The 11,481-nt window shown below is 59.3% G+C and overlaps 4 protein-coding genes across 4 annotated transcripts; all 4 read left to right on the top strand.

Moving 5' to 3' along the window:
* Window positions 1–366: 366 nt before the first annotated feature.
* LSCM1_00526 (uncharacterized protein) lies at window positions 367–1,194 on the top strand (the record flags this gene model as incomplete). Its single annotated transcript, XM_067318176.1, has 1 exon — window positions 367–1,194. One exon carries the CDS (start codon window positions 367–369, stop codon window positions 1,192–1,194), a length of 828 nt encoding a protein of 275 aa, XP_067174281.1.
* Window positions 1,195–2,104: 910 nt separating this feature from the next.
* On the top strand, window positions 2,105–3,229 carry LSCM1_00525 (uncharacterized protein; the record flags this gene model as incomplete). The annotated part of the gene is made up of 1 exon (XM_067318175.1): window positions 2,105–3,229. The coding sequence occupies one exon, from the start codon at window positions 2,105–2,107 to the stop codon at window positions 3,227–3,229; it is 1,125 nt and encodes a 374-aa protein (XP_067174280.1).
* A 2,433-nt stretch (window positions 3,230–5,662) lies between these two features.
* Window positions 5,663–7,786, top strand: LSCM1_00524 (uncharacterized protein; the record flags this gene model as incomplete). Its single annotated transcript, XM_067318174.1, has 1 exon — window positions 5,663–7,786. The coding sequence occupies one exon, from the start codon at window positions 5,663–5,665 to the stop codon at window positions 7,784–7,786; it is 2,124 nt and encodes a 707-aa protein (XP_067174279.1).
* A 1,671-nt stretch (window positions 7,787–9,457) lies between these two features.
* Window positions 9,458–10,540, top strand: LSCM1_00523 (uncharacterized protein; the record flags this gene model as incomplete). The annotated part of the gene is made up of 1 exon (XM_067318173.1): window positions 9,458–10,540. One exon carries the CDS (start codon window positions 9,458–9,460, stop codon window positions 10,538–10,540), a length of 1,083 nt encoding a protein of 360 aa, XP_067174278.1.
* Between the last annotated feature and the right edge of the window lie 941 nt (window positions 10,541–11,481).

The following is an 11,481-nucleotide window of genomic DNA, read 5'->3' as shown; positions in this document are numbered from 1 at the left end:
AGTGCCTTTAAGGTGTTCGTGTGATGCGGGAAATCTTTTCTCTCTCTTCTTCATCCGCCTTGCCTTCATCTTCTCACTCGCTCCCCTGGTCTTCTGTGAGTGCGGATCTCTCTTCCTCCCCCCACCCCTTCCGACACACACGCACGCACACGCATGTGCACCTCTCCGCACTGGCTGATGAGCATTGGACGTCGACGGCACCCGCGGGTAAGGGGAAAGTGGCTGGGCTCTTCTCTTTCTCTTTGTTTACCGCATCCTCCTTCACCACTGGAAGGTGGCGTAGAGAGAGGGAGAGGAGGGGGAGGGAGGCGGAAGAACACTCTCGCACAAAGGGAGCGCTGCGCCTGCTAGGACGGTGTGCGGGCAATGTCCACTAATGAGGAAGAGATCGACATGATTCTGAGCATGTTTAGTGACGAGTGCGAGCGCTACGAGGGTGCTTCCAACTCGGTCATTGTGCATTTACCGCTTCACTTCGAACTGCAAGTCACCCTTCCGCCACGTGGCTATCCGGATGTGAGTTATCCCCAGCTCTACCTTCTTTCCAGCCCGAACGCGCAGCTCGCCAGCGCCTTCTCTCAGACGATACACCGCCGCGTGCGTGATGAACTTCCTCTGGGTGTTCCGATGCTGGCGCTGCTCATTCCCGTGGCGCAGAGCGTAGCGAAGGAGCTGAAGGACCAAAAAGAGAGGGCGGAAAAGCAGCGCCGCGACGAGGCGGCCGAAGAGTCGTCTCAGCGACAGCGAGAGGAGGAATACCGTCAGGAGACGAGTATCGATATATGGGCAGGCGAGGCGGTTGTGGACCGCCGCTCGCGATTTATGGCGCACATGGCTCGCGTTCACTCGATGGACGAGGTGCGGGAGGTGATACGCTGCCTGCGCACCAGCAAGAATATCGCTTCCGCAGCGCACCCGACAATCTACGCGTACCGCTTCACCGACGCGAACGGCGTCCTGCAGAAAGACAGCGACGACGACGGGGAGAGTGGGGCATCGGTGAAAATGATGTTTCTGCTGGATCAGATGCGGGTGGACGGGTACATCGTCGTTGTGACGCGATGGTGGGGAGGCATACTTCTCGGGCCAGACCGGTTCAAGCACATTATGGAGGTGACGAAGAACGTTCTCCTCACTATCCCGCAGCGAGAGAGGGAGATGACGGCGTCGGCGAGGCGGAGGTTAGCGAACTGAGTACCGGCCGCTCCTAGGTGAGGGAGTGATCGAAGGACCCGTGAGCCACGGAAGGAAAGGAAGGGAGCCCAACGCGAACTGCGGGCGGAAAGCCGCAGACACAGTTCACATTGCACGGGAGGGGCTTTCCGGTGCTTCAATAAGGTTCATCTGTCTTGATCTCTTCCTCTCTCGCTACATACTTCTCTTCCGCACGCGCCCCTTCCCTCCTCTTTGCCCTTGAGCGGCCGACATGGTGACACACAGATCCTTGTGTGTGCCCCCCCCACGCAGAACCTGTGGGGCACCAGAACACTACCTTTCTTGTGTGCGTGTGTGTGTACGTTAATTCTCGCGTCTTCGTATGACTCCATTGCGTTCTCTGCTCTCACTGTCTCAGCCCGCGAAGCGTTACCGCTCTGTCAACGGTGTGTGCATCTCTGGAGAAAGGGGTGGGGAGGGCGGGCGAGAAATGCTTCGGCCATCTTCGTGACTTTCACACGCGCTTACTGTGCGGCCACGGTCCTGCTTTCCAGAGAGTGCAAGACGTCGCCTTCGTGAAGCCCTCCGTCGTGTGGGAGAGGTGGCCGGGTCGCGCTCCGCACGTCAGATCACGGTGCTCCTCTGCGCCGCATCTCCGCCTGTCTTTCGTGATGCTCCCCTGCGTTTCTCCCCTCTCGTTTTCGATGTTGTAATGCTGTTTCATGGGTCAAGTGTGCTCGCTGCAGGCCTTATCGCGCTACGGCACTTGTACTACATAAGGTGGTGGGAACCGCAACTGGTTTACTGGCCGAAGCGCTTGCGTACCCCAGCTCACATTAAAGCGGGTGCGGTCACCTGTCCTCTTTTCGTGAAAAGAGTCTATCGCTGACTCGCTGCGCAGATCCGTATCTCTCTCCATCACTCTCTCAGTGCGCCGCCGACTTGCGTCATGGGCAAGCCGCATCACCCCACGCTGGAGTCCATCAAGTACGCGCCGGGCTCTTTGCGTTTGCTGGATCAGCGCAAACTGCCTCTTGAGACTGTCTACGATGATGTGCTCACCGTGGAGGATGTTTGGTCTGCCATCAAGGAAATGCGCGTGCGTGGTGCACCGGCGATCGCCGTCAGCGCAGCGCTCGGCATCGCTGTCTCGACCCAGAGAAACGTTTCCAACGGCGAGTTGAAGAGCGGCAGTGAGGTACAGAGCTTCTTGCTGACGAGCTGCGACTTTGTGATGACGAGTCGGCCGACCGCCGTGAACCTCTTCAACTGCCTCTGCGAGCTCAAGGCACAGGTGGAGAAGTTTGATACGACCAAGACAGCTTCCGAGGTGGCGCACGCCTTCATCGAGCTGGCGGAGGCCGTGTACGCGGCAGATGTCGCGTTCAACGAGGGTATTATGAGGCACGGTGCAGCGCACATTTTGGCCGCTGCAAAGGCAGAAGGTCGCGATACGGTCAGCATTCTCACCATCTGCAACACAGGCGCACTCGCAACCTCGCGCTACGGCACGGCGCTCGGTGTGGTACGCCAAGTATTCTACGAGGGGAAGCTGGGGCAGGTGTACGCGTGTGAGACTCGGCCTTGGAATCAGGGTGCTCGTCTGACGGCGTACGAGTGTGTGCAGGAGGACATCCCCTGCACACTCATCTGCGACGGCGCGGTTTCGTCGCTGATGAAAAGCCGTAAGATTGACGCCGTCGTCGTTGGCGCGGACCGTATATGCCAGAACGGCGACACCGCCAATAAAATTGGCACGTACAACTTGGCAGTGGCCGCAAAGTTCCACGGTGTGAAGCTCTACGTGGCGGCCCCAACGACAACGCTGGACGCGAAGACAGTGAGAGGTGACCTCGTCCACATTGAGGAGCGCGAACCGACAGAAATCACAACGGACATGGTGACCAAGCAGCGCGTCGTGGCGGACGGGCCACACCTGTCCATCTGGAATCCGGTTTTCGACATCACGCCAGGGGAACTGATCACTGGCGGCATCATCACAGAAAAAGGGGTGCATGTGCCAGCGAATCGCGCCCCGTACTACGACATCGCGTCCATTATCGGTGATGCGTGACAAAGCTGGGGAACAGGGCAGCGATGAAGAAAGAGAAAGAGGAGCGTTTTATTTTTTATTTTCGTAGCGCTTCTACTGCTCACGGCTGGCGGCAATCGCCCTTTTTTCCGCTTGCATGTGCGCGTGCGCTCTTTTTTGTTGTTGTCCATCGTCTTTTGACGCCTTTCCTCTGCCGCTCAGCCTGAGGTCGACCGCGGCCCCATTCCACAGCCGCCTACACGCCCGACCGTCCGGTTCGGGACAACCGTGTAGGCGCGCTTAAGAGCAGCGCAACCACTTCGTTCTGTGCGAAACGTTTTTGCTTCCCACTCTGCCCATTCGACACCGCCTCGCTGGTCGCTCCGAAGCAGCTCTACCCGGGACATGACGGCAGAAGTCAACAGCCATACATCACTCTGACCTCCCTACACGGGTAGGCACCTGACCAAGTCCACTCCGGAGGGCGCTCCATGCGGCAGGCATAGGGAGGGGATCCCGTTTCCCTTTTGTGGTCCACCGGAGAGAGAACACCGCAGGAAGCCCTTCCTGAGATGCATCCGTCCCACGTCCGAGAAACAGTACGGTAGCCTTCCATATCCACAGAAGACCCCATCTACTCCCAGTCTGCGCAGGAGCGCCTGTCTGTGATGTGGAGTCCCGCAGCCATGCGCGACTGGTGGTGGGATGAAGAAGCTCGGATGGTGTGCTCCCGGGTACCGGTGGTCGTATTGTGGCCCTTTACCCCCTCCAGAGGCGCCTGCTCCTCCTCACCCTCGCCTTCTGGTGCTCTTTCGTGTGTGTGTGTCCGAGCGGGTGCCGTGCCCGATATAGTGCGCGGCATTCGTGGATTGCTTGTGATGGAAAGCGAAGCTCGATGGACGCACGCGCGCCGCAGGCAGGGATGTGTGTGATGACATCGCGCTCACGTTGCACGTGCATCCCCCGAGGTGTCTGCGGATGGCTGCCTCCCCCCCAACACACACACATACACACACACACACCGTCTCGAGGGCCCTCCCCCCAGCGACGAGCCGTGGGCTGTTTGTGCGTAGACGCGTGCTGGTGGCCGGGCTCCTTCTGTACGGCACCCGGGCTGCTGTCGGAGGCATGCCGCGGGAGGATGCGGTTGGGTTCCCCCGCCGCCACAGACTTGCGGTGGCGGCCCCACCTGCCGCTGTGGATGCAGGCGAGTGAGCAAGAGAGACGCCGCCCCTTTTGCCCACGACATCGGAGGGAGGGGGGTGAAGAGAGGGAGCAGCCGGCGCAACAGCGCTGCCGTGAACGGGTGCGCGCGAGGTGCCGAAGTGTGAGCACTGCGCCCCCGCGTCGGCACGTGTCGCTGGGAAGGGCTCGTCGCCCCCCTTCCCCAAAGAGCCTCAAGGTGGGGACAGCAGGAGCGACTGGCGGAAGGGGCGCGAGGGGACGCAGGCGCAGAGGGCACACGGGGGGGGGGCATGAAGGGCCCCTTGGACGCGTGTCATAACTCGGCGGCAGGGGCTTTCCCCCTTCCCTCCCCTCCGCCCTGCGCTGAGGATTTCAGCCGTGACGCAGCGGGGGAGGGATGCGACGTGTGGCGGCGTTCGAAGATGTCTTAACCGTTGTGCGCGTTTGTGTGTACGGAGAAAAAACACCCTTCGAAGGAGAGGAGAATTTCGGTCGAGTGTAAAGGCAAACCGCTGTTGCAGAGCAGCAGCGGCGTTGACGGGCTTCTCTTCTAGTTTGGTAAGCTCGGCAGAGAGGCCCTCGGAGGGATCCTCAGACAGAGGAGGATCGGGATAGACGGTGGGTAGTCAGGCCCTCTGAGCATTCGGGCGACAGGGTGCGTGGCCAACGGGTCATGTGTTCTGTGAGTGGCAGGGGCGTGTTGAGGTGCCATGAGGCTCTCGGCACAGAGATAATTTTTTTGTCCCATCAGGGCAGCTAAACAGGAGAGGCGCCGGGCTCGTCTTCCCCTTGTCAGCCATGCAAACGAGCCTCGGCTTCTCGCATCACTTCTCTTCCTGTCTCTGTCCTTCACAAGGTGTTTTGTAAGTTGACTTCCGGCCATACGCCACTGTCTCTAGTATCGGTCGCCGATCAGTCAAGGAACTGGGACGCTGTTCTTCAGCGCAACCCCCCCCCCGAAGCGTCCGCAAAAAAAATATATATTTTCACTTTTTTTTTGCGTTGAGGCTCAGTTTGCATTGCAGCTCGGCGCAGTAGCTGTGCCACCAGCGTACACGTAGCGGCGAAAAGCAAAGCTTGCGAACCTTTTTTTTTGTCGTGGGGGGCCGTTCGGCTGAAAGAGCCCTTCCCTTTTTTGAAAGGACGGCACCGTCTACCTCATTGTTGCTGCACTATTTCGACCGGATTCTGTCGTGCTGTTCAAGCCGGCTGCCCCAAACATAGTGAGCTGCGCACACCCGTATCCTTTCGTCCCCTCGCTCCATTTGCTCCCGGTGGTGATCAGGCCGCATGCCGGCACACTTCACGGAGCTCGACAGGGAGGACCTGAAGGAGATCTTCCGCATTCATGATTTCTCAAAAGTTGACAAGGTCGACGACACGGTCGCGCGTGCCGAACGCGCTGGCCAGACCCCCGCTGAGCTGTTTGACGATCTGTATCAACTCTTCAAAATAGAGAAGCTGCCGCAGCGGGAAATGGTGGCGAAGCGGCTGCGCCTGACCGTCGCCACCGCCACCGATGCAGACGTCGAAAGCGCAATTCGGCAGGCTGAGATGAAAGGTTTCACTGAGCGCGACGCCGTGCGCTTGCTGGAGCGCAAATTCAGCGCACCGCACCTCTACTCTGGAGTCCTGGTGCCATCCTGCAATGGCCACTCAAGTGCACTGGATGGCTCTCTCGAAGAGTCCGAGTTGGTGCGCAAGCGTAGCTCGCTGCGCCACATCAAGGGGAGTGAGGCTAGTTTGCCGAGCGAAGCACTGCCGGCAGAGAGCGTTGCTGCTTCGGAGGGGGGGTCCTTATCGTCTATGGTGTTCGCCCAGCCCCCCAACAAGTTGACTGCAGCACCGACGCGTGAGAACCTGGACGAGGTGATGGAAGAGGAGGTGCGCGAGTGGCTTGGAAAGATATTAGGGGACAAGTTTAGCCCAAATGTGTTGTCGACGCCCAACTTCATCGATGCTCTGCGCTCTGGTGTCCTGCTGCACGTACTGCTGCAGAAAATGGAAAGTCCCCCTGTAGCGGACGAGGACCTGAGACTGCCGAAGCGCACAACGGGCTTCTTTATTCGCGACAACGTGGCCACCTTTCTTACGGAAGCAAAGACGCGGTATCAGCTCGTCGACGCGCAACTCTTCACCGTCTCGGACCTGGTGGACGGCAAGAACGATCGGCAGGTGGTGACGTGCTTGATGTCGATGGCGCGCATTGCGTACAGCGCTAGCACCATCAAAGTGGCGCCGAGCATCATCGTGTACGAGCATGAGATTGAACAGCAGCAGAACCGCCTGACCGCGACCGATCTTGACCGCATTGTTCAAGAGGCAGAGGCGGATGAGAACTGTGTCTCCCGTATCGCGAGCCCCGACGCCTCGGCGGAGTTGCCCTCGAGCACGACGGCTCCCATGTCCGTCACCGCGTCGTCGACTGTGCACGCTTGCGGCGAAAGCCGCCACTTAGACCCGCCTCGGGCAGAGGAGTCACCAGACTTGGGGGAAAGCGCATCAACACAGCGGGGCCTCGCTTCTGCCGCGGTGGCAGCGGACGAAGCCGAACGTCGTGTCGCTCCTGACACCGCAACAGTCAGCGACAGGGACGCGCTAAGCGACGGCATTGGTGATGAAGGCGTCTCGGCGGCATCGCAAGCAGCGCCGCCTTCGGAAGGAGCACTGCTGAGCGTGTCGCCCCCGCCGTCGGTAGCTGAAGGGGCGGTGGACATCTCCAATGAGCATGCGGCAGAGCCAAGTGTGACATCAGCGCTGACAGATGCCGGTGAGCATTCCTTGTCCAAAAGCGTGTCAGAGAGGCGCGCGTCGCCCAGTAGCGCTCAGCGGAGCCCGACGCAACGCGATGAGGCTCCAGCAGAAGCGGAGCATGGCACTGCTGTAGCACAGGAGACGGAGACGACGGAGGATATGACAAAGGCGCAGGGCACAAGTACGTCCGATGCAGCACCATTGGATGACAGTGACAATGAAGGCAGCGCTAGTGGTAGCTGTGTCTTCTACCTGCGGGACGGCAGGATCCTCTCAGCGAAGCCAACGGAAGGTGAGGCGCATGTGTTTGCTGAACGTCGCAAGCAGACAGGCCCTCGCGTTGTGTGGAAGCACCCCACCTCACCCTTGGCGGCCACCAAGCCGCCGCGATACCATAGCCGGCACTGGGATGGCATCGACATCGCGCTCGGTCGTCACTTGAACGAGCACTACCGGAAGCACGACCAGTCTCCCTGGCGCTTTCGCACCGTCACCGCGACAGCGGGCGAGTACGTTCTGTACAATCGCCTCAATGCCAGCAGGCGGGTCGTGTTCTTGCGTATCATCCAAGCGAAGCTTTTTCTGCGTAACGCCGGAAAGCACCAGCGGTGGATTGAGATTGATGAGGCGCTGGAGGGGCTGGAGAAATCCGAGACGTAATCCACGCGGATGCGCGCTGGCCGGCTGCGAGCATGGTGTAGCGTCGATGCACACCTCTTCAAACGCTGCCCTGCAGACAAGCAGCCCGTATGGTCAGGGAGACTGCTGTAGCACGCCGGTGCTTTTTTTTTTGAGGCTCCCATAGGATTTTGTTTCTGTGTATGTGTGGTGGTGGTGGGGATGCTAAAAATCGCGTTACAGCACGCCACTCTCCTGCTTTCCACAGCGCCGCGGCAGCAACCTGCTGTGTGGGCTACTTCAGCGGCCGGGCTCACGCGACGTCTCCGTCGACGACTCCAGGTCCATATGCGAGAGCAGCTGTGGAGCCTCACAACGCTGACCTATTCGTGCAGTACAAGAGGGCTTTGTCCCCGCAGGCATAGCAATGCCGCGGCACTTGGACGGCTAAGGCTCTCGGTCAACTGACATGAAGCGTGAGACTCGGTTGGCGCATCGCGCCGCGCGCACACGTTGCAGCTGCTCAAGTTGCGCCTTGGAACCCCACTACACGTCGGGTGCTGGATGGGCTCCTCTGCGACGCGGTGAGACTCTGCGACTACTTCGAACAGCAGCGTGGCGGCCCCGATGCGCACTTCATTCCAAGTCGCAGAGACCTACACATACACACACATCGATGCTTGGTATCGATACGCGAGTCGCTTTGTAGATGGACACGACAAGTGAGACCTGCATAGTCTTGTGTTTCAAGCCTTTCTGATTCACTGCAGGCCGTTTCGATCCTGCAGCCAAACAAGCGTACAGGCGCACTGTAAAGCAGCTTCGCGCTGCGATGAGTGTGGAGCCGACTATGGCGAACGCGTAAGTGATTGAAGCAAACGAGGCTGAGAAAGGCTGCCTCGGACGCCCTGGATCCGTCGCATGGTGCTACGATACTTGGCCGCACGCGCGGAAAGTCGCTTGTGCTGTCACGCATTTGTGAAGCTTTCATGAGAAGCTTGGAGGCACTGCGGTCAGGCCGGATCTCTCAATTCGGAATCGCCCCCGGCAACAAATTGCTCGATCGGCAACATTCACCTCTTCCACGAGATCGGCAGCACATGCTTCCGCTCGGGCAAGTCGCCACCTATTCCAGTGCTATACGCGTTCACACCAACAGGATAAGCTTTCTCCTCAGGTGTCGCTGTAGGCGATGTCGACACCGTGTGGACCATTGGGCGGCACCCCTTTTGCCCTCAGTTGGGGTGCGTAGTGGGGCGGGGAAGGGGTTCAAGAGGTTGCGGCACATTCGTGCGTTGCACGGCGCAAGTGGAAGCGCTTGCCATGCTAGCGTCTTTGCGGGTGCAAGGAGCCTAAGCACTTCTTCGGCGTGGCTACCTTATGCGGTCTGCATTGCTCCAAGCAGACGCGCAGTCTCCCGTATCCTGTCGGCATGTTTCCCTGACGATGTTTCTCCTCTTGAGCTCCGCAGCTCCGCCACCCCCCCCTCTCCCTTCTCTCCATCTTCATCCATCTCCTTGCATGCGTGCATGCACTGGTGGAACGCGATACGCGCATCTCAGCACGTATTGTGAGTAAGCATTGCGCTTCTTCGGACACCTGCCATCTCCCAGGTAGTGCTCCCTCTATCCTCTGCTCTTGCTCCAGGAACCCCTCCTCGGCGGCACCCATTCACACAAACACCCACGTCCATCACACGTCTCTTCAGAAAGCATGCCTCTCCCTCCTGTCGAGTCTGGCGCAGCTGGCATGACGCGCCGCAACTACCTCGTCGAGTTGAACCGCCTCCGTGTGTCGCAGTACGCCCCAACGCGACAGCAGCTGGACGAGGAAGACCTGCGTATCGCAACGGCCCGTCTAAAGGAGAAGCGTGCAAAGCAGGCCGAGTGGACGCAGTCGCTCAAGAAGACGGCTGACAGCTTCAAAGCCGCCGACACGGCCTCCGGCCGCCCGCTCCCTGGAGGCGGTTCGCGCTCCATGCGCGCCTCGGGGAAGAGACAGCCGATGGAGAACATCTACAAGCTGGAGAAGGAGGAGGAGGCCGCAAAGAAGCGTGAGTACCATCGCCTGTACGAGAAGGAGGCGAGGCACGAGCTGGCTCTGCGCGAGGCGACGTTGAAGCAGATGCACGACGAGGAATCGCGCCAGATGGAGGATCTGCGCAAGCTGAACGCCGAGCAGGACCGCATGGTGGCCAAGCTGCATGCCAAGGCAATGGAGGAGGAGCGTCAGTACATGGAGCGCCTGAAGCAGTCGAACAAGCGCGAGCTGGCGGCCAGGAAAGCGCAGCAGCAGGAGAAAGACGCGCGTGAGCGTCAGCTGGAGCGGCTCGTAAACGAGAACAGCCTCCATCGTCAGGAGATGGAGGAGCGGCGGCGGGCGAATGCCACCCGTATGCTCCAGCTGCAGAATGAGCAGTACCACAAGGAGGCCATGAAGAGTAAGCAGGTGTCCGATGCAAAGCGGCACGAGGAGGAGGCCGCGCTGGAGGAGTACAACCGCCGCCTCACGAAGGAGGAGCAGGAGGCGGCGCAGCGCAAGAAGGAGCAGTTTCGCCAGGACTTCGAGGATGCCGTTGCCCGCGATAAGGAATTCCGCCGTACGCACAACTACGACGAGCCCGAGGAGTTGACGCGTCAACGCAACGAGTTGGCGGCCCAATCCTATCGCCTCATTCTTCAGGAAGAGCGGCTTCGAGACGCGGAACGCCGCCAGCAATACCGCAAGGACCTCATGGATCAGATCACGGCAAAGCAAAACTTTCGCATGACGCACCTTGACGAGCCTGGTATCTAGCAGCGAGATGCACCGATAGTGAAGAAGGCGGTGCGCGAGTGCATTAGCGGCCGTTTTTTCCTCACTTGTTAGCACTCGTTTAGTCCTGTCCTACTGATGGCCCCTTCCCCTCCCCTCCCATATGGTATGCTATTCAGATGAAGCCACCTGCGTGACCAGCGCATCTATGGCACGGACTGGTCAAGAAATGCGCTGTGCCGGGGGTGCACAACTGCTGCTGGAGTCTTACGTGTTGCACTGAATTTCTCAGCTCCTTCCTCTCACTCCCTCATATCTCGTCGGGGCTCCCTTTATTTGCCTCTGCTGAGATGGTTCAAGATGCCTTCTCACGCCGAGACGTCGCGCGCTTGCTATGCCGCCCTGCCGCTGATTGTCAATGTAGCGCGGCCCTGTTGCCTTGCGCCCGACCTTCATCTCTTGTCACCCTTTTTTTCTCACAAAGAGCTGCATTTTGCCCTTTTTGCATGTACATGTCCAACGGGGGATGGGACTGAAGCACTACAGCGCCACCTTCACTCTTTCCCTGAACCGATCCGTGTGCTCGTCTGCGTGTATGTGTGGGCGTCTGAGCGTGTCATATTTCTATCACGACCTCATCCCATCCTCCCCCCTCCTTTGAGGTGTTTTGTCACGCGATTTGCCCCCCTCCTCTTAGCGCTTCGCTTTGCGTGTCTCTGTTGACTGTTCCCCCGCCGCCCCTCCCACCCGAAGCCGTCTCCGCTTCGTTCTTTCCTTCACCTTTGCGATGTACACGTGAGTATTGCTGTGCCTTTTTCTTTGATTGTGAAGAACGCAGAGACACATTTAAAAAATGATAGAGAACTCCTCCCATTGGCAGCCGCATCCCCTCCGTTGCGTCATGTGTGTTTGCCCTTTCACTTGTCGCCTTCTGAACCTTGTGCGTTTGTGCTGGAGGGTGTGATGGCAGGAATTGATGCGCG

The sequence above is a fragment of the Leishmania martiniquensis genome, chromosome 36 (assembly GCF_017916325.1).
Source record: "Leishmania martiniquensis isolate LSCM1 chromosome 36, whole genome shotgun sequence".
NCBI lineage: Eukaryota > Euglenozoa > Kinetoplastea > Trypanosomatida > Trypanosomatidae > Leishmania > Leishmania martiniquensis.
This window is presented reverse-complemented; position numbering and strand designations above follow the sequence as displayed.